Source organism: Papio anubis, chromosome 17 (assembly GCF_008728515.1).
Source record: "Papio anubis isolate 15944 chromosome 17, Panubis1.0, whole genome shotgun sequence".
Lineage (NCBI taxonomy): Eukaryota > Metazoa > Chordata > Mammalia > Primates > Cercopithecidae > Papio > Papio anubis.
The window spans coordinates 43,345,491-43,371,785 of record NC_044992.1 but is presented as its reverse complement, the minus strand read 5'-3'; the positions used below and the strand labels follow the sequence as shown (position 1 = coordinate 43,371,785).

General features: G+C 46.5%; 1 protein-coding gene across 3 annotated transcripts; it reads right to left on the bottom strand.

The window, feature by feature from the left end:
• Positions 1–5,067: 5,067 nt before the first annotated feature.
• Positions 5,068–16,235, bottom strand: PHB (prohibitin). 3 transcript variants are annotated; one of them, XM_017950546.3, is made up of 7 exons: positions 16,147–16,235; positions 14,495–14,609; positions 13,000–13,161; positions 10,330–10,472; positions 10,042–10,158; positions 7,757–7,852; positions 5,068–6,238 (listed from the first exon to the last, which is right to left on the bottom strand). In XM_017950546.3, the coding sequence occupies exons 2-7, from the start codon at positions 14,580–14,582 to the stop codon at positions 6,026–6,028; spliced, it is 819 nt and encodes a 272-aa protein (XP_017806035.1). In that variant the 5' UTR covers positions 14,583–14,609; positions 16,147–16,235; the 3' UTR covers positions 5,068–6,025. The 3 variants fall into 3 exon arrangements, with proteins under 3 accessions (XP_017806035.1, XP_017806036.1, XP_017806037.1); XM_017950547.3 differs by having other exon boundaries at positions 16,055–16,174; XM_017950548.3 differs by having other exon boundaries at positions 16,063–16,155.
• Between the last annotated feature and the right edge of the window lie 10,060 nt (positions 16,236–26,295).

Below are 26,295 nucleotides of genomic sequence, written 5' to 3'. Positions count from 1 at the left end.
AGATGGGGGTCTCAGGCCAGGCGCGGTGGCTCAAGCCTGTAATCCCAGCACTTTGGGAGGCCGAGGCGGGTGGATCACGAGGTCAGGAGATCGAGACTATCCTGGCTAACATGGTGAAACCCCGTCTCTACTAAAAATACAAAAAACTAGCCGGGCGTGGTGGCGGGCGCCTGTAGTCTCAGCTACTTGGGAGGCTGAGGCGGGAGAATGGCGTGAACCCGGGAGGCAGAGCTTGCAGTGAGCCGAGATCACGCCACTGCACTCCAGGCCGGGAGACACAGCGAGACTCCGTCTCAAAAAAAAAACAAAACAAAACAAAAAAAAGAGATGGGGGTCTCACTATGTTGCCCAGGCTTGTCTCAGACTCTTGGCCTGAAGCAATCCTCCCATCTCAGCCTCCCAAAGTGTTGGAATTACAGGCGTGAGTGACCATGCCTGGCCTTCATGTGTCACAAAATATTCTTCTTTTGACTTTTTTTAAGCACTTAAAAGTGTAAAAATTCAAGTTAAACGTCAGAAAGGAAAAAAAGTGTAAACATCATTCTTAGCTCATGTGCTATACAGAAACGAGTGAAAGGCTGTATTTGGCCCACAGGTTATAGTTTGCCAACTCCTGACCAAAGTGTTTGCACCTCTTTCAGCCAAACTTAGATGGTCCAAGCCTTTCATTGATTATAGCTTTTCTGGCTAATCCAAGTGGGTTGTCCCAGTCTCCAAGGATGGCAACAGCTTTCAGTTCCCTCAAAGTAGCCTTACCCTTTCAGCTTTATTTTCTCTTCTGAAGTGGCTTGATTAGAGGGTACTAGAGAGCCACCCCTCCTTCCCCTGCCCCTAGCTATAAACTGGTTTCCCCAGTACATTTCTACCCATTCTGTCTCTCGACTATGTGCATCTGGGCCTTACCAAGGCACCTCAGTCCCTACTGGCCGGGCAGGCCTTATCGCTCTATTTCGTTAAATTCTCTACCCTGGTGTTGCCAGAACTCCAGAGCCAATGCCTCTTTTATTAAGGGAGATTTTATATACAAGGAAGGCTTGGAAGAGGTCAGCCAGAGGTGAATTCCTGGAGCAGGGGGATTTTAAGCTGAGCTTCCCAGAGACAGGGACAGGAATTAGAGGAGGGAAGAGAGAAGCATGGTGTTCCAGACAGAAGCAGGAGAGAGTGGGCTGTGAGTAGGCGACAGGGAGGGGAGAGTCTGCACGTGGACGCCCATAGGAAGCAAGATATATATTATTCTGAGGAATTGGTCTTGGGGAGGGAGGTGGCTTGGTGGTTGGGTTGACCAGTTAGACCCTGAAAACCCTGATTTGGAGCAGCTGGAGATAACTTGACCTATGGCATGAGAGGAGAACTCAGAGTCTCAACTTCCAGCTCTGTGTTTTTGTTGTTGTTTTTTAATGGTCCAGAAGTCTTTTATTTATGTATTTTGTGCCTATTATGCCATGAATTCATAGGGAACAGGTCCAGCAGTTCAGACGCCTTTCCCTTGGTTTACACAAAGCGTTCTTCTCTGGGCAGAGCAGGCTGGCGCTTCAGTTGAATCCAGATACTTTTCTCTTTGGCGTCTTTTTCTGATCATGTACTTTCATATGCTTCAGGAAGCGATTCCAGCTCTCAGAGTGCTTCATGTGCTCAATAAGGACATTAATTCTCTTGACAAGAATCTTGCGCTTGTTTCCAACAATGCCAACAGCTTGCTGTGTAACACTGTAGACTTTGAGTTTTGCCATGGAAAGGTTTGTGGGGAATTCCTTTTTGAACAGCATCCATTCCCTTGATGTCTACAATATCACCTTTCTTGTAGATTTGCATGTATGTGGCTGAAGGAACAACTCCATATTTTCTTTTTCTTTCTTTTTTTGAGACGGAGTCTCACTCTGTGGCCAGTCTGGAGTGCAGTGGTGCGATCTCAGCTCACTACAACCTCCGCCTCCTGGGTTCAAGCGATTCTCTTGCCTCAGCCTCCCGAGTAGCTGGGATTATAGGCACTCGCCACCACGTCCAGCTAATATTTTGTATTTTTAGTGGAGACGGGTTTCATCATGTTGCCCACGATGGTCTTGAACTCCTAACCTCAGGTGATCCACCTGCCTCAGCCTCCCAAAGTGCTGGGATTACAGGTGTGAGCCACCGCGTCCAGCCCACTTGTATTTTGAAACGGCACTCCTCACCCTGTGAGAACCACTAGGTAGGTTTGTGAGGTAAGCAATAACATATTGTTAGGCTAGAAAGGGGTAGCCAGTACACGGAGAACCTTGAATGTCAGGACAAGACATTGCACTAGATTGAAGGTTCTTGATTGTGGAGGGGACGAGATCTGCTTTAGAAAAATGAAGTTTGGGCCAGGCGTGTTGGCTCACGCCTATAATCCCAGCACTTTGGGAGGCTGAGGTGGGTAGATTACTTGAGGTCAGGAGTTCAAGACCAGTCTGGCCAACATGGTGAAACCCCACCTCTACTAAAAATTCAAAAATTAGCTGGGTGTAGTAGTGCATGCCTGTAATCCTAGCTACTCGGGAGACTGAGGCAGGAGAATCGCTTCAACCTGAGAGGCCGAGGCTGCAGTGAGCCGAGATTGTGCTACTGCATTCCAGCCTGGGTGACAGAGCAAGACTTTGTCAAAAAAAAAGAAAAAGAAAAAAAGAAAAAGGAACTTTGGAGCACTGTACAGAATGAATGGAAGATCCACGAGAAGCAGACCAATCAGTTGCAGCTTCCTGCGGCCTTCTCACCCAGGTAATTTTCAATCTGGGTGGGCTGCTTTGGCACAATTATTGGTGGATGGCAGAGGTCAAGGGGAGGTCCTAACTGCACATCCCCGGGCGGACTGCTGGAATGTAACTAGATTATTTGCTAAGGTGGGATTTGACTACTATTCCACTGTCTTTCCCTGTATTTCAAACAAACCCATCGAGATGAACACAGCGCTCCTCCTCCCCATCAGTCCACACTGGCGGAAGTTGTGTAAAACTAGCAGAAGTCAGGAAAACGGCAACCCTTTGAGGGTTTTCCTCTCCTCTCCCTGCCCAGGGTGCACTGCCTTCTTCGCCCTTCATAGCCTGAACAAGGGAACTATTCAGCCCGACCAAAGGGGAGAGGGAGGAAGACACTTCCTGCTCTCCCTTCTCTGGCCAGGACAGGACATGGTTTTTGATCTAAGGCCCAGAGAATCCCGAGCTGATAAAGGCCCATTGTGGCAGCTTCTAGAGAAACCCAGAGGCCATCAGGGGCTAAGAAGCTGGTTAACAGCCCTTGAACATTTGTGAAAAGAATTACTTGGCGGAAGTCAAGGCAAAATGAGGCCCCTGGGCTGCCACTGGGATGTGCCTTTGCCATCCCTGGCAGGGAGGCTAATGGCAAAGCCAGCAGGAAACCTGGCCCGCCTGCCACTGAAAGGGCTGACCTGAAGGCACCAGCAACCTCAAAGCAGTGCAGGGCAGCTTTGCAGCTCAGGGCTCCCCTACAGACACCTGGAGGTTGAAACCCAATCTCCCGCCAAATGCAGGAAACACAACTGCTCTTTTAAAAAGAGCCTGGGAAAGACAGAGGAGCCTCCCGCCCTCCCACCCCCAAAAGGGTGTCCAAAGCAATAAACAGCAGGAAAAGGAGGAAGGGCGCAGAGTGGAAGCCGGTCTGGAACTTATTTAGGAATTAGGCTCTTTCTGCTCCAATCTTTAACGCGCTTTGAGTTCAGGCACCTCATCATTTGAAAGCCTCACTATTCTTATAGCAAAAGCCAAAGTGGGAAGAGATATCCTGAGGCCTGAGATAAATGATGCTGGGGAGGTGGCAGGGAGATGGGCTGGATCGGGGGGAAGCTCACGGGAGGAAGGTTTGAGGTTCAGCGGAGGGTCAGGAGCCCATCACACACTATTGTCTGCTCCCGGGATGGCTGCTGGGAGGCCCTGGGAGGGGTGCAGGATGCAGGGATTGGGAGAACTCAATCCCTGGCTCCACCCCAAATCTGTGCATCGGGTCTCCCTCTTCCCCAGCTGACAGGTGGTGGACCGATCACTCTGGGGGAGGAAACACGGACGCCAGGTCAGAGAGCAGCCTGTGGAGTCTTCTTAAAGACCCCTCTCTGTGGCCAGGTGGTGAGCCCGGGGATTAAATGGAAGAGCAGATTTAAAGCACAGTCAGTCCACTCACTGCATGCTGTTTCCACTCTGTTCCTAGAAGGATCTGGGGTGGGTGATTGACACAGTTCATTTCTCAACCTGAGGCCAGCTTTCCCTCCCCACCATCCAAAATGCACAAACTCAGCTCCCCTCAAATGCCAAGGCATTTCCAATTTCCCTATCATCAAAGCAAAGCACAATAAGCAGTACAAACCCACTGGCTGGGCACGGTGGCTCACGCCTGTAATCCTAGCACTTTGGGAGGCCAAGGCAGGATCACTTGAGCCCAGGAGTTCAAAACCAGCCTGGGTAACATGGTGAGACCTGGTCTCTGTAAAAAATACAAAATTAACTGGGCATGGTGGCACACACATGTAGTCCCAGATACTCAGGGAGCTAGGGCAGGAGGATCGCTTGAGCCCAGGAGGTCAAGGCTGCAGTGAGACATGTTCATGCCACTGCACTCTAGCCTGGGCAACAAAGTGGGACCCTGCCTCAAAAAAAAGAAAGAAAAAAAGAAAACAAGAAAAAAAAAAAAAAACCTACCGCAGAGCACCCCAAGCCATCTAACTGAGGACTACTGGACACATTATTTTACGTCAACCACTTCCCTAGCATTGGCGGAAGGTGTTGCTGGCAGTTGGTGGGCAGGCCTGTAACTCCCAGTGAGTAGCGGCACCAAAACACACAGAACAAGTTAACTGCCCTCCACCCACCTTCACCGCCTACTAGCCCATCCCATGACAAACCTCACCTGCTACCACAGAGATTCCCTTCGGGTTGGGGATGGATCTGGAACACAGCACAAAGTGTTTTCTGAAAACAAAGCATTTTCTGCCTTACTGGAGATGCTGTCCCAGCTGGCAATGCAAACATGTGCACACAAAAACTGCTAGAACACTCTGTTCTGATCCCACAGCTCCCACAAACAAAAAAACCAACTCATGGCTGAGCCGGAAGGTCTGGGTGTCATTTATTGACAGCAGTTTATACACATTTGTTTCCTTCCCATGGTTGCTTCCTTCCCAGCACAGGCATAGAACCCCTGAGAAGGGCAGTCTCTGAACGAGGGAGCCAGGAACGTAGGTCGGACACATCTTTGGCAGGCATGTTCAGCCCCAGCAGGATGCAATCCTTCAAGCTGGAATTCCACTGGGCATTTGAGAGGGACCAAGGTGGGGGGTAGAGAGGAAGTCTTCGACAGGACTCACATCTCGGTCCAGGCCTCCTCTCTCACTATCCAAGTCCATCCAAGTTTTAGGACCCTGGGGGGCAACAATCAGGCCCACCCACCTCAACAGGGGCAGATTCTTCAATCTGTGCCCAGTTCACACACACCTGTTTCCGCTGGTCGCACAGTTAAAGAGAATCAGCCTTATGGTAACAGACAGACCACTTCCTCTCTGCCCCTCCCCGGCACCTCTCTTCAGCGGCATCTGCGCAGGAACTGCTGGGAAGACGGAGGCCTGCCGCCTTCTCAGTTCAGCCACATGTGCCCTCATCCGCAAATCTTCCATCAGCAACAGGACAGAGGCCACACGTGGACCCAGGCAGACACCTGTGCTCCCCAGTCCATCACACACTGCCCCGCCTGTGTGCTGCCAAATGCTGGTGCCCAGGCCGGAGCTCCAGCAGGCCCCGAATTGGGACCTAAAGCTGGTTTGCATAGGCACTTGGCAATTTTTGGTAGGGAGGTGGATAAAAAAGTAGATGGATGTGAGAAGAATGAAAGTTTCATTTGATAGACTAATTAGAGATCTGAAGTGATTTTACCTTTATTTCCTTCACTTTAAGCCAATCATGAAATTTCACAGTGATTTCTGGGGTGGGGGCAGAAGGAAGGCGGTGTTAATAATCATCGGGGCTGTGGCCCAGTCAGCCCGCGGAGGTGCAGGCAGGGTGGGCCCTCACTGGGGCAGCTGGAGGAGCACAGACTGCCCCGCTGGCAGGTAGGTGATGTTCCGAGAACGTGAGAGCTGGTATGCGATGTCCTCCGCGGCTTCCAGCTTGCGCAGCTCGATCAGGCCATCCCCTGCAGTGGCCAGTGAGTTGGCAATCAGCTCAGCCGCCTTGGAGTCACCCTCAGCAGAGATGATGGCTGCCTTTTTTTGCTGCTCAGCCTAAAAGAATGGAGGTGGAGACAGACTAAGACCAAACCTCAGGGCACCGCATGTCAGGCTACAACCAAAGGCCCTTCACCAGAAAGCCACCTTCCCAGGCTCCTGGAGGAACTTGGGGAGTTTACCTCCTCCTGATGGCGGGGGGAGGCAGAGCACACAGCCCACCAGTCCTCCCCTTCCCTTTCATGCTCACTCGTCATGGGAGAGATACATTTCTGTTGGTTGCATGAATATTTGTCTTATTTCAAAGTCCTCATTAATATTAATTGCAATCTAGCTTAACAACTCTACTCTGAGCCAGGAGGATCCAAGGCCAAGGAAAACAGAAGCAAAAGAAAAATGGAATCAACCCTCAAGGCTCATCTTTCCTTCCAGCCCCAAGTCTAAAGGACTTCATCAAAGCCAGGACAGGGCCAGGTGTGGTGGCTCATGCCTGTAATCCTGGCACTTTGGGAGGCAGAGGCAGGAGGATCACTTGAGCCAGGAGGTCAAGGCTGCAGTGAGCTATGATCATGCCATTGCATTCCAGCCTGGGCCACAGAGGGAGCCGCTGTCACAAACAAAAAACCTCAGGATGGCTAAGGAAGAGCAGCATGCACTTGTGACTGTTCCTAGAGCTGCCTGTGGGCTAGGCTGATTCCTGACCAGAATCCAGGCACCCACAGTGAGACCTCCTAGGCCTGCCCTACCAATATTAAGAGGAAGACAGTTCTCTGAAATGTGTGACCTTCAGGAGTGTGAGGAAGAGGACAGTATTAAGCCTCCCTGAAATTACATACAATTTTGAAATGGCTGGGCCCTGCGTCTATTTGCTTAACAAACATTTACTGTATACCTACTATCGCCAGGCACTATACTAGACTTGTTATAATCTCTGAAGTTATGGAAGATACAAAGCAACGCAAGTCCCTGCCCACACAGTGTTTTCATTCTCCAAAATTAAATCTATTCCTCTTTTCCCATTTTATTTCTTGCTGCCTCCATCTCCCCACCAATTAGGGATACTGGTGGTGGGAAGAGGGGGACAACAATAAACATGTCTTTGCAAATACCAGAAAGACCAGGCTGCTACGCAAATACACTGCGTCCCATCGCATTCTTTGACACATCTGGATGGATTTAGCCCTAGAAAAAAATCCAGTGACGAAAGCACATCTGGTGCAACGTTTGATCTTTTTTGCTGTCAGCTTTCACTATGTAACTATGGTTAAAAATGACTTCTCAGTGAAGCTGAAAATACTCCAGGAGAAACATTTTCATTTGTAAGAGAGTGTTTTTGATCTCAGAGAAGTGGAAGAAAAATTACCCTTCGGTGATTTCGGAACATAACTCCACATATCCTTGACTAGCCCCCGAAGACTCTGGAACCAATTGCAGAAGTACAATTCCTTCAAGCCCCTTCCGATTATCCCGGAAGAAGGGATGACAGATGATGAATTTCCAGGCCACCCAGCAAATGGGGAAGCTGAGTGCAGGAGAAAGGGGAGAGAGGCTCCTGCCATCTGGTTGAATGCTCACCTTTTCCACCACAAATCTGGCCCTCTCTGCTTCCTGCTGAGCCACCTGTTTGGCTTCCACCGCTTCTGTGAACTCCTTCCCGAAGGTCAGATGTGTCTAAGGGGAGAGAGTGAGCACAAGATGAGGCAGTGTGATTGCTTAGACAGCACTGCTGGGACGCCTCCACGGCCGCTGGAAGGAAGAGGCCAGCAATGGCTCTAGCAGCTGGAGGCATCTGTGAGGCCAGAACACTCTTCCATCTCTGTATCTGTATCCAAACTGAGTTTACACCCAGCATCTCTGGCTGCCCAACTGCTCCTGTACACTACTCTGTCACTCTCAGTGCAGCGAGCGACCTCATGTAGCAAATGGCACCTGGGGCTTTTGATGGGGCCCATGGGCACCAGAAGGTATCTATTGAATCGACCACCTCCCCAGAGGAGAACTGTGGGTTCTAAGACCCCCGCCACTGACTAGTGCTCTTCCAAGGGCCTTTGATGCCTTGTTCAAAGCCCAAGGAAGGCCAGATGCAAAACGGGGCCCCTGAGAGCGAGGGAGGCTGCTGGTTCCTAGGGATCCAAGAGCCTGATGCTCTCTGCTTATGGATTAACCAGTCCACTTCTTCCCACAGCAGCTCCACCACTGAACAGGAAGAGGACGAGGGGTGGTGGAACGCAAATCATGCTATTCCCAATGTGAATGGTTCTGTTAAAGGGTTTAAAAGAAAGAGAAAGCAGGTAAAGTCATTGGTCGGGCTGAAGGTTTAGAAGTCTGATGATCCATAGACCTTCCCTAATCATGTCAGGTCTGACGTGACTGTCCCTAACCATAGCACAAACAATGGGAAGGGACCTCAGCATTCCTAATGCCCAGCCTAGAGCAATTTACTTATTCATCCTACTTTTTATTGAAAAAGAATCAAGAGGAGAGCATTGGTTTTGCCATCAGATTCTAGTTGTTTCACTTCCTCCGCTCTCCCAGCCTCCGCTTTTAAAAAAGCAGCCCCGAACTGCTCCTGATGAGTAAATCCTGGTCTCATTCTCTCCCAGAATGTTTAAGCTCCGAACTCTAACTGCAGCTGTTGTACCTCGCCTGATCCATTTCTAGCCTCTCAGTCAAAGTTTGGGTAAGAAAATCTGATCCTGAGAAATGAAAAATGAAATGTATAATTAAGGAATAAAATTTATTTCTAAAAGGGCCAGCTGAGGGCAGCGAATTCCCCATGAAACCTAATTTTCTTCTCACACCTCTTAGACAGGGTTTCCTGTGGTCAGCCCACATTTCCCCAGAATAGAGTATGTGGTTAAAGTCTAGTAAAATGCCAACTTTTCCCTTAGGTTTTTACGCAGCGTTTTCTCACAGCCAAGGTGTTCAGGTTCACGGTAATTACCAGGGGAGGGCCTGCAGAACGGCTGCAGCCTGGCCTCTTGCCAGCAGAGGGAGCCCGAAGCCCCCGGGGGTTCCAGCAGGCGGAGCAAGGTGGAGCAGTGCCCCGGGGTTAGCACTGGGTGTTGTCCAGTGGCTGTTTAAACAGCTGCACAGATGCTGGGGGAAGCTGTGCCTTTCCCTAGCGATGCACGGGAGAACTGAACAGGAAGCACTTTACCTCACTGCCCAAACAAATCACTCCAAATGATTTTTCCCAGAGAATCTAGAAACACGACCCTTCCCCTCACCCTCCTCAACCTGAAACGCTATCCTGCCTGTATTGCTTTCTGTCTGAGTTATGACATCCAATGTCATATAAACACACAAGCTATAGTGTCTCAAGAGGATAGCTTATGCCTCAGAGATGTCCCTTGCCCCCTATACCAGGCCTGGGGGAATCGAACCATTCGTTTACACTCTATCACCTTTCACTAGGGTTCCCAGAACTTCCATCACTGAGCTTCGGACTGTAAGTGTTAGGAAACTCCCAGGGGTCAGGCTGGGAGGTCTGTGCTAGGGATAAAGACTACCCGAGTTGTTCTCTGGTCTCTACCAGACAGTTTCTGCCTGTGTCAAACAGGGTTAACAAGGCATCACTTTCTGGGTAACACAGTTTGGAGAACGTAAAACATTTCGTGGTTAGGGACTATCTGGATACAACCAGAGGTCATAAGAAAAATGTGTGTGGCAGGGGGAAGGCAAAAGAACCCTCAACTGAAAAACCCACAGAGACTGCCTCGCCTCAACATGTTTCTGTGTTTTCAAGCCTCACATCTAGCAAAGCAGAAGCAGGGACCTAATAGCGTCTGCCCAGAAATGGAGCCAGGCGCCTAACGAGAACTGCAGCCCCTTCCCCTCGGTCTCCCGAAAGATCTTACCAAGGACACGTCATCCAGGATGAGCCCAAAGGTGGCTGCTCGCTCTGTAAGATCGTCGCTCACCTGCCTGGAGACCAGCTCTCTCTGGGTGATTAGTTCTCCAGCATCAAAGCGAGCCTGGTTTCAAAGGGAGGAGCAGAAGGGCAGGTCAGGTGAATGAGGAAGCAGAAAAGGAACCAGGAAACTGCAGCCACATCCCAACCAACCCACTGCCAAGCGCTTCCTGCCACCTGGCACCCTTCTGGGGAGGTGCTCTGGGCTTGGGGCTAAGGGCCCCTGTTCACTCACCACCACTGACTTGAGGATCTCGGTCGTGATGGACGGCAGCACACGCTCATCATAGTCCTCTCCGATGCTGGTGAAGATGCGAGGAAGCTGGCTAGCGACGGGCCGGAAGAGGATGCGCAGTGTGATGTTGACATTCTGTAAATCTTAGGGTAGGGGACAAACACTGGAGTTAAAAATAAAAACCACTGTAGGAAAACAAGTGCTTTTTTTTTTTATTTTTCCTTTTTTTGAGACGGAGTTTTGCTCTTGTTGCCCAGGCCGGAGTACAATGGGATGATCTCGGCTCACAAGAACCTCCACCTCAGGTTCAAGCGATTCTCCTGCCTCAGCCTCCCAAGTAGCTGCGATTACAGGCACACGCCACCATGCCCAGGTAATTCTGTATTTTTAGTAGAGACGGGGTGTCACCATGTCAGGCTGGTCTCAAACTCCTGACCTCAGGTGATCCACCTGCTTCAGCCTCCCAAAGTGCTGGGATTAAAGGTGTGAGCTACCGCGCCTAGCCACAAGTGGTCTTTTATATGGCCTTTCCTACTCCAATTTGCTACAATTTTTATGTATTTTGAGACAGGGTCACATGTTGCCCAGGCTGAAGTGCAGTGGCAAGATCAAGGCTCACTGTAGCCGCCTTGACCTCCTGGGCTCAACTGATCCTCCTACCTACACCTTCCAAGTAGTTGGGACTACACAGGCACATACTACCACACCCAGTAATCTTTGTACTTTTTGTAGAGCTGGAGTTTCGCCATGTTTCCCAGGCTGGTCTCAAACTCCTGGGCTCAAGTGATCCACCTGCCTCAGCCTCCCACAATGCTAGAATTATAGGTGTGAGCCATTATGCCTGGTAATTTTTATTTTTATTTTTAGAGACAAGGTCTTGCTATGTGGCCCAGGCTAGACTCAAGTTCCTGGGCTTAAGCATTTCTCCTGCCTCAGCCTCTTGAGTAGCTGACACGTACCACTGTGCCTGGCTCCAAATTGGCTACAATTTATAAGCAAATCTGCTGATTATAAGATCCTAGAGGGCAAGGAATAGGTATGCCTGTTTCCTTGGCAGAGAACCCAACAGAGCATCACAAAGAGTTTATAATTTCTTTTTTTTTTTTTTTTTTTTTTTTTTTTTTGGGAGGCGAGGTCTGCAGCTCTGTCGCCGGGCTGGAGTGCAGTGGCGGATCTCCATCACTGCAAGCTCTGCCCCACGGGTTTAAGCCATTCTCTCCTGCACCTCAGCCTCGGTAGCTGGGACTACAGAGGCGCCCGCCACCTCGCCCGGCTAGTTTTTGTATTTTTAGTAGAGGCGGGTTTCACCGTGTTAGCCAGGATGGTCGATCTCCTGACCTGCGTGATCCAGCCCGTCTCGGCCTCCCAAAGTGCTGGGATTACAGGCTTGAGCCACCGCGCCCAGCCAAGAGTTTATAATTTCTTAGAACATTCAGTGATAGCAGCTTTTTGGTATCCCCTGAATGCCCTCAGATACATGTAATTCAGATTATATGTCTACCAGGCGCCATGTAACGCTTGCAACACTGAACATTTTAAGACAATAGACAGGCCAATGCTAAGAATTGTAGGGTGAGGCCTTTTCAAGCTCTGGTGATTGTGGCCAAGTCAGGAGTCAGCCTTGGAGAGGTTAGTTTGGGTCTGGTAGAAACCGTGTTAGACTAGTAGTCGAAAGATCTGGGCTATTTACTAATGATGTGGCCTCTCTAAGCCTTAGCCAACCTGAGCTTATTTCCTTGTCTATGAGAATGAGGACAACTTCATTTGCTTTCTGGGCCTTGAGGAAATGTTGGGGAAAACTGAAGGAAAAAATAGTCAAAAAGCACTCTGTCAAATGTGTAACACATATAAGGGGTTAATAGACCCATCTATGTTCTGCTTCTCATTACTTGAGCCAGTTAAAGGATCCAGGGAGAGAATTATACCTTCCCCTGGACAATTCAGGCCTGCAAGGAGCCAAAGCACCGTCATGGCTTGCTTACAGACGTCAACAATATGGACCAAGCGCCCATGAGACAGAGCCCTGAACTGTGCACCAAGAGAGGTGGGCAATGTATTAATACCGACAACTCCCTGATCTCTGGAAGCTCCTATCAATAGTTTTAGAAATAGGTACATAATGTATCCTGAAAACAACTGCAAAACAGTACAGAACAGAAACGCAGCGATTTGAGGCGTGTTCTATAGCTCTTTTTTTTTTTTTTTTTTTTTGAGACAGAATCTCACTCTGTTGCCCAGGCTGCAGTAAAGTGGCACGATCTCAGTTCACTGCAACCTCCGTTCCCCAGGTTCAAGCGATTCTCCTGCCTCAGCCTCCTGAGTAGCTGGGATTACAGGCACCCCCCACCACCGGCTAATTTTTGTATTTTTAGGTGAGACAGTGTTTCACCACATTGGCCAGGCTGGTCTCGAACTCCTGACCTCAGGTGCTCCACCTGCCTCGGCCTCCCAAAGTGCTGGGATTACAGGCATGAGCCACTGCACCCAGCCATAAGTGGATATTTCTAAGATTCCATATTGAACTCTCCAGGGCAAGTAGTCCAGTCATTCCTGTGATGTACAGTCCAAACTCTTTTGGATCCTGGTATCCCACAGATGCTCCGGCAACACAAAAGAGCAGAGCACCTCTTCCACACTCCCTACTTTACCTGAACCACAGGCAAGACTCACCTTTGCTACCAGTGATGACCGGCACATTACGTGGTCGAGAACGGCAGTCAAAGATAATTGGTTTCTGTACCCATGGGATGAGAAAGTGAGTCCCTTCCCCTACCACAATGTCCTGTACTCCACGGAACCGGTCAAAGATGACAGCTCTGTGCCCAGCATCCACTAGGAAGAAAGGATAATGACATGTCATAAAAATCTTCTCATCCTTTAAACAAAAGGATCATGTCTTTGAAAGAGCCCTGGTGCTTTCTGTTCACTTATTAAGTCTCCCCTCTTCTCTGTCTTCCCCAACTCCTGGTCTCTAGAGACTTCTAAATAGCTACAAAACTAAGCAATCACTTCCTGTTCCACATGTCCCCAAGGATTGGAAATGGGATCTGTTCCTTAGCATCCTTTCTCCTTGAGGGAACTGGCTGTTGATTTTCTGAATGACCATTCTATCCCTGAACTCCCACCAACATATTTCCAGGAATCACCTACCAAAACTTCTAAAACTCACTGAGGTCTTCCCAGTTACCACATATCCAAGGGGCTCCAATGTAACCTAGTGCTCCCAGAAGCAGCACCCTCATTATGGGAATCCTACATTTAGGAGGTCCCACTCTTTCTTCCTAATAGCTCTGTTTCTCTAAAGTTTTAAGGGGTTATAGAGCTGTCTTGGCAGAGAGAGAAATTTATGACGGCAAATACTGTCTAGTGGCAGGTGTGGCCAAAAGGATCACAGAACTGCTAAGATGTGTCATATAAGCCAAGCAGGCTTTTCGAATCAGCTGCCTCTCTGAACTTTATCATTGGTCCAAATCTTCACTCTGAAAGTAAAGCTCCTCTTGTCAGCCAGCCACACACCAGATGGGTCAACCTACTGCTGCTTTGCAGCATGTGAAACTGTTAGAATGTCAGAGTTAAAGGGGGTCCTACAGATACAGTCAGGTCAAATCCATTGCTTGACCAATGAGGAAGCTTCCACAGTAAAGTGAAAGAAAACCCAGCTTAACCCCCCTCCTACACTGTTAAAAGCTGGGCAGTGCATCTCAAAGATATTTCTTCTGAAACTATCCAAATTCAGCAGAGCAAAAGCTCCTGTTCCGGACAAGGTCGCCCAAACAGATCTGCAGCCTTTGCTGTTATTCCACATGCAAGAAGAGGAGAACAAATGAGATCTCCATTTCAGATAGCCAGGGCAATCCAGACACTGCGCAGCAGCATTTGGGTGGTGCGGCTTCACTTCACCTTGACAGGAGCCACTGGACACACCCAACTAGGAAGTGGGCTGGGAGGCTCTTTTTGAATAAAGGCTCTGAGAGAACCTATGACTGAAAGGTCAGGGGCTCTGGTAACAGTGCAGTCCTAGGGTATGAAATGGCAAGAGATGAGCCCTCTTGGCCACAAACATATTCACCGACAGCAGCTACCATCAAGAGTGTCACATGGGCTATGCAGACCAACAGAAATCTCCCAGCAAAGTGCAGTGACCCACTGTCCCTCCATGCCTCACCATTATATAAGGCAGAGTTCACCACGCCTCCTGCAACAGCTAAGGCCAGGCCAAACTTGCCAATGGACTCAAACACTTTGGCAGCCATGTTTTCTTCTGCTGGACCCTCTCACACCTAAGGGGATAAAAACAAAATACAATCAAACTTGATGCCAAATCCTCAGAGAAGGCCCTCTCTGACACACAACAGTCACTTTTCAACCAGGCTATTTATTTCCCCATTCCTGAAAGTGCTAAATCATCCATTGAAGGATACCTAATAATGCTTTGTAGCTTGTAAAGTGTACTATCAATTCTTCTGCTTTTTTTTCCCCCCGTTTCTTTTCTTTCTTTTTTCTTGAGACAGGGTCTTGCTCTGTCACCCAGGCTGGAGTGCAGTGGCGCAATCTCAGCTCACTGAAGCCTCGACCTCCCAGGCTCAATCTTCTCACCTCAGCCTCCCAAGTAGCAGGGTCCACAGAAGTGTTAAATTAGCTAGCCACCACGCCCAGCTAATTTTGTTCATTTTTTTGCAGAGATGGGGTCTCACTACGTTGCCCTAGGTGGTCTTGAACTCCTGAGCTCAAGTGTCCCCCTTGCCTCGGCCTCCCAAGTGTTGGGATTACAGGCATGAGCCACCACACCTGGCTGATTTCTCTTTTTTTTCTCAACCATTTAAAGTAAGGTGTCTGGGACACTTGGTTCAATAATGAAAACAATGCATGGGCTTGAAATCCATAGAGAACTTAGCACCATACTAAACCACCCTCTCATTTCCTGGACAAGCAGGCCCCCAAAAAGAGGCTGTGTGGTTGGATTGCTGCAATTATGGTTTGAAAAAATAACTCGAAAAATGTGCTACATGTTGATGCCAACCAAAAAAGTAACCATTACAGCTAACACTTATATCAGGTAGCCTAATAAAAGAAATTTTTTTACTTCTCACAATTACCCTATGAAGCATATTACTACAGAGGAAACAGAGGCACACAGAGAGGTTACATGAGAAGCCGAGATTGCAGTTATTAAGTGGTAGAACCAGAATTAGAACCCAAAAGTCTAATGCTAGCAGACACAGCTTTCCTCCTCACCATACTGCTTCTCAACATTGTGTATTAGGAACGACCTGCTTCTTATGGAAGCAGGAGCTGGATGACATCCTGGGGCCAAGATAACTTAAGAACCCATTTGGGAGAAAGGCTCTAACTAGTTGCACAGGGACAAAGAGTTCTGGAATAACTGGGAGGGTGGGGCTGAGGCGGGGTGGGCATAAGCACAGTTGACCTAACTAGAAATCACTCTAGCATCTAACTTTCTAACGCTCCGCCCCACCGTCGTTGCCCGCTCCAGCCTCAAATCCTCCCTCCCTACTTCCCAGACCTCAACTCCTGAGACTACCTTTATCTCGTCCAGTGCATTTAAATCTTCCTTCTCCGAGGCTGGGACACCTGGCCCTTTCCATTTCTAATGGCTTCTGGATTATTCCTCACCCTGCCCCCATGGACACCTCCCTTACTCTAAGCAACCCCTGGCTCGTCCCGGGCTCAGCCTCTTCTCCCCTCCCTCACAAGTCGGACTCACGCACGCACTCTCCTCGCCCAAAGTGCGCATCATGGAGCACAGGATTGCAGAGACGCCCAGAGACTGGCCTTTGCCGCCCCCTCCATTCTCACCTGCTTCCACTCTGACCTCCACATGAATTCCCCAACCACGCATACTGCGCATGCGCTCCTCTGCCCCGCCCGCTTTCCAAGATCCAGGCTTCCTATTGGTGGGGACGAGAGCTGCGAGTTCTGGGAAGGGTGGCTTAGAACCTCACCCTGGTTCCACGGCTCTTAACAGATGAACTACAACTTCCAAAAGGCTATGCAGCGGCGGGCCCGCGAAGAAAAGCGTTTTTTCTTTGGTGATCACCGCGACGATGTTGCCGCAAAGCCTTTTGGGAGCTGTAGTTTCCTGGGGCTAAATGCACGTGCCTATCCTGTATAGCGGCTAAGACTGAGGAAAGGTGAGCCTTAGGGCTCCGGGAAAGAGGAGGTGGGCGTCCAGTTGGTGGCAAAAATGAGTAGGGGCAAGTTTATGACTGATGAAAGAGGACAGGTAGAACTCTGGGGGAAGTCGTGGTGAAATCAGCGGCGGGCTGAGACCCTTTGGGGGAAACGAAGGGCCGTCTTCCTTCCAAAGCCCTGTCTGCAAACGTCCTCAGAGTTGTGAGACATTGATTACCAGACCCAGAGAGAACCATCTGTGCTGAAACACTGAGACCAACCGAGAGGAAGGAATTCATTCAGGGTCATGCACCGAGTGAGAAAAGGGGCTCGGCTTGGAATCCAGGTCCCCTGAACATGATTTTAAAGAAACGTTTTATTTGGAAAAGTTGCAAGAATAGTGCAAAAGAACGCACGTTTAACTTCGGCTCAGATTCACCTATTGTTAACAATGTGCTTCATTTGTTTTATCATTGGTTTCTTACCTCTCCCCTCCTCCTCCCGGCCGCCGCTCCGCCGCCCCACCTCCGTGTGCGTGTTTGTTTATTTTCTTGTTTTTGTTTTGTTTTGCTTTTTTGTTTGTTTTTGAGATGGAGTTTCGCTCTTGTTGCCCAGGCTGGAGTGCAGTGGCGCGATCTCGGCTCACGCAACCTCCGCCTCCGGGTTCAAGCGATTCTCCTGCCTCACCCTCCCGAGTAGCTGGGATTACAGGCATGCGCCACCACGCCCGGCTAATTCTTGTATTTTTAGTACAGACGAGGTTTCTCCGTGTTGGTCAGGCTGGTCTCGAACTCCCAACCTAGGTGATCCACCCGCCTCGGCCTCCCAAAGTGGTGGGATTACAGGCGTGAGCCACCGCGCTCAGCTCTCATTCTAGTTTTTACCTCTATAAGATCAACTCTTTTAGCCCCCACATAGGAATAAGAACGTGAAGGCTGGGTGTGGTGGTCACGCCTGTAATCCCAGCACTTCGGGAGGCCAAGGCCAGAGGATTGCTTTAGCCTAGGAGTTTGAGACTAGCCTGGGCAACAAAGTGAGACCCTATCTCTACAAAAAAATAAAAATAAAAAGTAGCTGGATGTGGTGGCATGTACCTGTAGTTCCACCTATTCGGGAGCCAAGGTGGTAGGATTGCTTGAGCCTGGAAGGTCAAGGCTGCAGTGAGCTGTGACTGTGCCACTGCACTGCAGCCTGGGTGACAGAGCGAGACTTTGTCTCAAAAAAAAAAAAAAGTATGGTCATTTTAACAATATTAATTATTCAATCCACCAATCCATGAACACGAGATGTCTTTGCATTTGTTTGTGTCCTCTCCAGTTTCTTTCATCAGTTTTGTAGTTTTTATTGTAGAGGTCTTTTTCCTCCGTTTTTGTATATTGATTTTGTATTCCGCAACTTTACTGAATTTATCAGTTCTAAGAGATTTTTGGTGAAATCTTTATATTTTTCTATATGTGAGGTATCATGTCATCTTCAAAGGGGGACAATTTGCCTTGTTTTTTTTTTTTTTTTTTTTTTTAAGACTACTCAAGTGCAGTAGTGAGAAGTGGGGAAAGAGTAGAACAAGGAGTTCAATCCGTAACTTACTGTGAGATTGAGATCACTCACTACCTTCACACTGGTCTGACTGACTTCCTTTTTTCCAATTTGGATGGCTTTTATTTCTTTCTCTTGCCTGATTGCTCTGGCTAAGACTTCAGTACTACGTGGATTAAGAGTGATGACAGTGTGTGGGGCACAGTGGCTCACGCCCGAAATCCCAGCACTTTGGGAGGCCAAGGTGGTCGGATCTCCTGAGGTCAGGAGTTCAAGACCAGCCTGAGCAACATGGAGAAACCCCATTTCTACTAAAAATACAAAAAAAATTAGCCCGGTATGGTGGCGCATACCTGTAATCCCATCTACTCGGGAGACTGAGATAGGAGAAACACTTGAATCCGGGAGGCAGACGTTGCGATGGGCCCAGACTGCGCCATTGCACTCCAGCCTGGGCAACCAGAGCACAACTCCATCTCAAAAATAAACAAATAAATAAATAAATAAAAAAGTAATGCAAGTGGGCATCTTTGCCTTCTTCCAGTTCTTAGAGGAAAGGCATTCCTCTATTACCTCATTCAATATGATGATTGCTGTAGGTTTGTCATTTATGGAGTTTATTATGTTGAGATATGTTTCTTCTATGCCTAATTTGTTGAGAATATTTATCATGAAGGATGTTGAATTTTATCAAATGCTTTTTCTGTATCTATTGAGATGATCATATGGTTTTTGTCCTTCATTCTGCTGATGTGATGCATCCACGGTTATTGATTTACGTATGTTGAACCATCTTTGCATTTCTGGAATAAATCCCACTTGATCATGGTGTATTATCCTTTCGATGTGCTGTTGGATTTTGTTTACTAGTATTTAGTTGAGGATTTTTGCATTGATGTTCATCCAGGATATTGGCCTGCTGTTTTCTTTTTTTGTTGTGTTTTTGTCTGATTTGGGTGTCAGGGTAATTCTGGCTTTACAGAATGAGTTAGAAAGAATTTCTTCCTCTTCAGTTGTTTTGGAATAGTTTGAAAAAATTGGTATTATTTCTTCTTTATAAGTTTGGTAGAATTCAGCAGTGAAGCCATCTGGTCCTGGGCTTTTCTGTTTTGGGAGACTTTTTATCACTAATTCAATTTCATTTCTCGTTATGGGTCTCTTCAAGTTTTCTGTTTCTTCCTGGTTCAATATTGGTATGTGTCCAGTTATCCATTTTCTCTAGGTTTTCCAATTTATTCGTGTATAGTTGTTCATAATAGTCTCTGATGAATTGTTGTATGTCTCTCGAAACAGTTGTAATGTTTCATTTTTTATTTCTGATTTTATTTATTTGGGTCTCCTCTCTTTTCTTCTTGGTGAGTCTAGCTAGCAGTTTGTTTATCCATTGAAACAAACAATGTCTAATTTCATTGATTAAATTTTTTTCACTCTGTTTTGTTGTGCTGTGCTGTAATCATTATTATTCTTTTCCTTTACCTAATTTTGGGTTTGGTTTGTTCTTGCCTTTCTAGTTCCTTGGGGAGCATTGTCAGGTTGTTTATTTGAAAACGTTCTAGTTTTTTGATGTAGGTGCTTATTGCTATTAACTTCTCTCTTAGCACTGCTTCTGTTGTATCCTATATATTTTGGTATGTTGTGTTTCCATTTTCTTTTTTTTCTTTTTTTTTTTTTTTGAGATGGAGTTTCGCTCTTGTTGCCCAGGCTGGAGTACAATGGCATGATCTTGGCTCACCGCAACCTCTGCCTCCCGGGTTCAAGCAATTCTTCTGCCTCAGCCTCCCGAGTAGCTGGGATTACAGGCATGCGCCACCACGCCTGGCTAATTTTGTATTTTTAGTAGAGACAGGGTTTCTCCATGTTGGTCAGGCTGGTCTCAAACTCCTGATCTCAGGTGATCCGCCTACTTCAGCCTCCCAAAGTGCTGAGATTACAGGCATGAGCCACAGCGCCCGGCCTGTGTTTCCATTTTCATTTGTTTCAAGAAATTTTTTGATATGCTTCTTAATTTTGTTCATTGACCCAGTGGTCATTTAAGAGTATATTGTTGGCCAGGCGCGATGGCTCATGCCTATAATCCCAGCAGTTTGGGAGGCTGACATGGGTGTATCACTTGAGGCCAGGAGTTCAAGGACAGCCTGGCCAGTGTGGCGAAACCCTACTCTATTAAAAATACAAAAATTAGCTAGTTGTTGTGGTGCGCATGTGTGATCCCAGCTACTTGGGAGGCTGATGCAGGAGAATCACTTGAACCCAGGAGGTGGAGATTGCAGTGAGCCGAGATTGCACCACTATTCCAGCTTGGGCAACAGAGTGAGACTCCGTCAAAAAATTAAATAAATAAATAAATTAAATAAATAAATAAATAAATAAAATGAAAAATGGGCCAGGCATGGTGGTTCATGCCTGTAATCCCAGCACTCTGGGAGGCCGAGACTGGCGGATCACCTGAGGTTGGGAGTTCGAGGCCAGCCTGACCAACAGGGAGAAACCCCGTCTTTACTAAAAACACAAAATTAACCAGGCTTGGTGGCACATGCCTGTAATCTCAGCTACTCGGGAGGGTGAGGCAGGAGAATGGCTTGAACCCGGGAGGCAGAGGTTGCAGTGAGCTGAGATCACGCCATTGCACTCCAGCCTGGGCAACAAGAAGAAAACTCTGTCTCAAAAAAAAAAAAAAAAAGTATGTTGCTTAATTTCCATCTGTTTTTAGTTTCCAAAGTTTCTCCTTTTATTGAGAAGATACTTGAAGTGATTTGATTTTTTAAAAATTTCTAAGACTTGTTTTGTGTCCTAACATATGGTCTATCCTGGAGAATGTTCCATGTGCTGATAAGAAGATTATATATTCTGCAGCTGTTAGATGAAATGTTGGGTAAATGTTAGGTCCATTTGGTCTGGAATATAATAGTTTAAGTCCAATGTTTCTTTGTTGATTTCTGTCTAGATGATCTACCCATTGCTGAGAGTGAGGTGTTGAAGTCCCCAACTATTACTATATTGGAGTCTATCTCTTTATGTATTTATTTAGGAGACAGGGTTTCACTCTGTCACCCAGGCTGGAGTGCGATGGCACGATCTCAGCTCACTGCAGCCTTGACTTCTCAGACTCAACCAATCCTCCCACCTCAGCCTCCCCAGTAGCTGGGACTATAGGCGCATGCCATCACGCCTGGCTAATTTTTTGTACTTTTGCAGAGATGGGGTCTTGCCACGTCACCCAGACTGGTCTTGAACTCCTGGGCTCAAGTGATCCTCCCACCTCGGCCTCCCAAAGTGCTGGGATTACAGGCATGTGCCACTGTGCCTGGCCTACCTCTTCTTTTAGATCAAATCATATTTGCTTTATATACCTGGATGCTTCAATGTTGGTTGCATATATATTTAGAATTGTTATATCCTTTTCCTGAATTGATCCTTTAATGGTTATATAATGACCTTCTTTGTCTTTTTTTTTCAGTGTTTCTGACTCAAAGCCTGTTTTATGTGATATAGGTTTAGCTATTTCTGCTTGCTTTTGTTTTCCATTTGCATGGAATATCTTTTCTCATCCCTTTACTTTCACTCTAAATATGTCTTTACAGCTGAAGTGAGTATTTTTGTAGGCAGCATATAGTTGCATCATTAAAAAAAAAATTCAGGCCAGACATGGTGGCTCACGCCTGTAATTCCAGCACTTTGGGAGGCCTAGGCAGGCGGATCACCTGAGGTCAGGAGTTCGAGACCAGCCTGTTCAACATGGAGAAACCTCGTCTCTACTAAAAATACAAAATTAGCTCAGTGTGGTGGCACGCACCTGTAATCCCAGTTACTCTGGAGGCTGAGGCAGGAGAATAGTGTGAACCCGGGAGGCGGAGCTTGCAGTAAGCTGAGATCATGCCACTGCGCTCCAGCCTGGGTGACAGAGTAAGACTCCATCTCAAAAACAAACAAACAAACAAACAAACAAAATCCATTTAGCCAGACTATGTCTTTTAAGTGGGGAATTTAGTCTGTTTACATTCAAGGTTGTTATTGATAGGTGAGGACTTATTCCTGTCATTTTTGTTAGTTGTTTTCTGGTTGTTCTGTATATCTGTTGTTCCTTTCTTTCTCTCTTATTGTTTATCATTGCAGTTTGGTGGTTTTCTGTAGTGGTAGTGTATGAATCCTTTCTCTTTCTCATTCAGGTACCTACTCTACTAGCAAGTTTTATAGTTGCATGTATTTTGATGATGGTAGATATTGTCTTTTTGCTTCCAGATGTGGGACTCCATTAAGAATTTATTGTAGGACCTGCCTAGAGGTAATTAATTCTCCCAGTTTTTGCTTGTCTGGGAAAGACTTTATTTCTCCTTTATTTTTGAAGGATAGTTTTGCTGGGTATAGTAGTATTCTTGACTGGAAGTTCCTTCCTCGCCCACTTTCAGCCCTTTGAATATATCATTCCATTCTCTCCTGGCTTGCTAAGTTTCTGCTGAGAAATCTGTTAGTCTGGTGGGGATTTCCTTTTATGTGACTTGATGCTTTTCTCTTGCTAAATATATATATTTGAGATGGGGTCTTGCTCTGTTGGCCATGCTGGAGTGCAGTGGTTTGATCATGGCTCACTGCAACCTCGACTACCTGGGCTCAAGAGATTCTTTTACTTCAACTTCCCAAATAGCTGGAACCACAGGTACACGCCACCATGCTTAGCTAATTTTTAAATTATTTATAGAGATGAAGTCTCACTGTGTTGCCCAAGCTGGTCTTAAACTCCTGAGCTCAAGGGATCTCCTTTCCTTGGCCTCCCAAAGTGCTGGGATTATAGGTATGGCTTATCATGCCTGGCCTGCTCTTGCTGTTTGTAGAATTCTCTGTCTTTGACTTTTGACTGTAATGTGCCTTGGAGAAGACCTTTTGGGTTGAATCTATTTGAGGATCTTTGAGCTTCTTATATCTGGATGTCTATATCTTTTGTAAGATGTGGGGGAATTTTTCAGCTATTAATTTGTTAAATAGGTTTTCTATGACTTTGCCTTTCTCTTTGCCTTCTGGAATGCCCCAGTTTTAATATTTGGTTTCTTGTGGTGTCCCATGCCTTTATTCTTCTTCTTCTTCTTTTTTTTTTTTTCCAGTTTTGGTCTGACTGAGTTATTTCAAAAGACCGCCCAAAAGCTATTAGAACTAATAAACAAATTCGGTGAAGTTACAGGATACGAAATCAACCTACAAAACTCAGCAGTATTTCTATATGTCAATAGGAAACAATCTGAAAAAGAAATCAAGAAAGCAATTTTACAATAGCCACAAATAAATTTATGTATTTTTATTTTTATTTTTGAGACAGGGTCTTGCTCTGTCACCCAGGCGGGAGTGCAGTGGCGTGATCTTGGCTCACTGCATCCTCAGCCTCCAGAGTTCAAGTAATCCTCTCACCTCAGCCTCCTGAGTAGCTGGGACCACAGGTGCATACCATCATGCCCAGCTAATTTTTGTACTTTTTGTAGAGACAAGGTTTCACCATGTTGCCCAGGCTGGTCTTGAATTCCTGAGCCAAGCAATCCCCCCTCCTAGGCCTCTCAAAGTTCTGGGATTATAGGTATGAGCCACCATGCCTGGCCAAAAATTAAATACCTAGGAATTAACTTAACCAAAGAAGTGAAATATCTCTACAATGAAAACTATAAAACACTGGTGAAAGAAAGTGAAGAGGACACAAAAAAATGGAAAGCTATTCCATGTTCATGCATTGGAAGAATCAATGTTGTTAAAATGCCTATACTAACCAAAACAATCTATAGATTCAATGTAATCCCTATCAAAGTATCAAGGGCATTCTTCATAGAAATAGAAAAAAAATCCTAAAGTTTATATGGAACCACAGAAGACCCAGAGCAAAAAGAACAAACTGGAGGAATCACATTACTTGGCTTCAAATTGTACTACAGAGCTATAGTGACCAAAACAGCATGGTACTGGGCAGAGTGGGCCTGTTCTACCCCTGGATGGTATGCATGGGTGGCTGGCAGCAGCAGCAAACATGACAGATATTTAAACTTTTTGATCTTAGGATGCCTTCATATTTTTTAAAGCTGTTAAGTACTGCAAAGAGCCTTAAAATATGAATTATACATGTTTCAAATTAAAACAAAAATATTAAATGTTACTCACTTATCCATTTAAGAACAACAGGTTGGGCACAGTGGCTCACACCTGTAATCCTGTAAGCACTTTGGGAGGCCGAAGCAGGGGAATCACTTAACTCCAGGAGTTTATGACCAGCCTAGGCAACATAGAAAGACGCTGTCTCTACAAAAAATAAATTAGCCAGGTATTGTGGCACACCTGTCCCAGCTATTTGGGAAGCTGAGGTGGGAGGATTGCTTGAGCGTGAGGGGGTTGAGGCTGCAGTGAGCTGTGACTGTGCCGCTGTACTCCATCCCGGGCAACAGAGCAAGACTATCTACAAGAAAAAAAAAGAAAGAATAACAGTAAGAAACCCATTACGTGTTTACATATTATTACAAAAAATATTGATAGTTTCCCAAACAAAACTATTTAGTGAGAAGAGTGACATCGTTTGACATTTTTGCCAATCTTGGATTCTTCATTCAATTTGTTTTGCTATCATAAGTGATGCAGCCTCTGAAAAATTCTACTGGGCAGTCAGGAGAGAATGAAAGTATAAAGAATAATGACTTAGTATCATCACAAAAATAATTTTGCCTTCAAGTACCCCTGAAAGGGTCTCAAGGACGGGCAGGGTTACCTGGATTATACCTGGAGAACTTCCTTAGAGTAAAAGCCACCTCTGGATAACATTCACACACTCATCCACATAAGCTTCCAATCAGCTTTTCAGTGCTTATATTAGTTGGGATATTAAAGTCTAAGTTGCTGTTCCAAGGAGACCCCAGAATACAGTGGACTAGATAAGATGCAAGTTAATTTCTTTTTGCTCCACATGTCATTCACAGACCCAGGTTCCTTTCCTATTGTTGGTTTACCATCCCCTAAAAGATTATCTAAGCATGGGACGTCTGTTCTAGATTGCAGGAAAGGGAAAGTAGAGGAAATTCAGGGCAGCAATTTCGTTTTAAGCAAATGAGGCAGAAGCAGCACATACACTATCCACTCCATTTCATTGTTGAAAACTTGGTTACATGACCTGATGTAGTCACAAAGGAGGATTGAAAACTGTAGTCTCTAGCCAGGCAGCCAATAGACAAGAAGAAAAGATTTGAGGACTAACCAGCCATCTGCAATACTTCTCTTATTTATAAATAATCAGACACACATGATTTAAGTCCATTTGAGAAAAGCCATAACATGAAAGAGGAAACTAAAACAAACAAAAACTAAGCAAAACAAAAACAAAACAAAAGGCTGGGTGCAGTGGCTCACACCTGTAATCCCAGCATTTTGGGAGGCTGAGGGGGGCAGATCACAAGGTGAGGAGTTTGAGGCCAGCCTGACCAACATGGCGAAACCCCATCTCTACTAAAAATACAAAAATTAGCCAGGCGTGATGACACGTACCTGTAATCACAGCTACTCAGGAGACTGAGGCAGGAGAATCGCTTGAACCCAGGAGGCGGAGGTTGCAGTGAGCTGAGATCGCGCCACTGCACTCCAGCCTGGGGGACAGAGTGAGACTCCGTCTTAAAACACACACACACACACATAAAGAAAAAAAAGAAAAAAAAAAACTTGGCTGAATCAGAGACAAGGTAAGGAGCATAGGAAATCTAAACAGATACATCCTATCATTAATATCTTCAGGTAAAAGGAAAGAACAAGACGCTATTAAGACAAAAAGGAAGAGATGAAAGATGGAACATTTCCTCCTAAAATCAAGAATAAAGTGAAGAAGGTACCGTTATCACTTTTTTTTTTTTTTTTTTTTTTTTTGAGACAGAGTTTCTCTCTGTTGCTCAGGCTGAAGTGCAATGGCGCGATCTTGGCTCACTGCAACCTCCGCCTCCTGGGTTCAAGCAATTCTCCAGCCTCAGCCCCCTGAGTAGCTGGGATTACAGGCACGTGCCACCACACCTGGCTAATTTTTTTTTTTTTTTTTGTACTCTTAGTAGAGATGGGATTTCACCATGTTGGCCAGGCTGGTCACCAACTCCTGTCCTCAGATGATCCGCCTGCCTCGGCCTCCCAAAGTTCTGGGATTACAGGAGGGAGCCACTGCGCCAAGCCTGTTATCACTTCTATTCAACATTGTCCTAGCCAGTACAATAGCCTACAACAGGCAACAAAAATATATAGAAGGCATGTAGATTGGAAAAGAAGTTAAACTGTCCTTATTGGCAGATGATGTGATTGTGTGTA

Excerpts from the sequence above, each read along its gene's own strand:
- PHB (XM_017950546.3), bottom strand. The coding sequence starts at position 14,582 with ATGGCTGCCAAAGTGTTTGAGTCCATTGGCAAGTTTGGCCTGGCCTTA. Across the intron at positions 10,473-12,999 it reads GGTCATCACTGGTAGCAAAG|ATTTACAGAATGTCAACATC; the intron begins GTGAGTCTTGCC and ends CCCTACCCTAAG. Across the intron at positions 6,239-7,756 it reads CCAGATTTGTGGTGGAAAAG|GCTGAGCAGCAAAAAAAGGC; the intron begins GTGAGCATTCAA and ends CCATTCTTTTAG.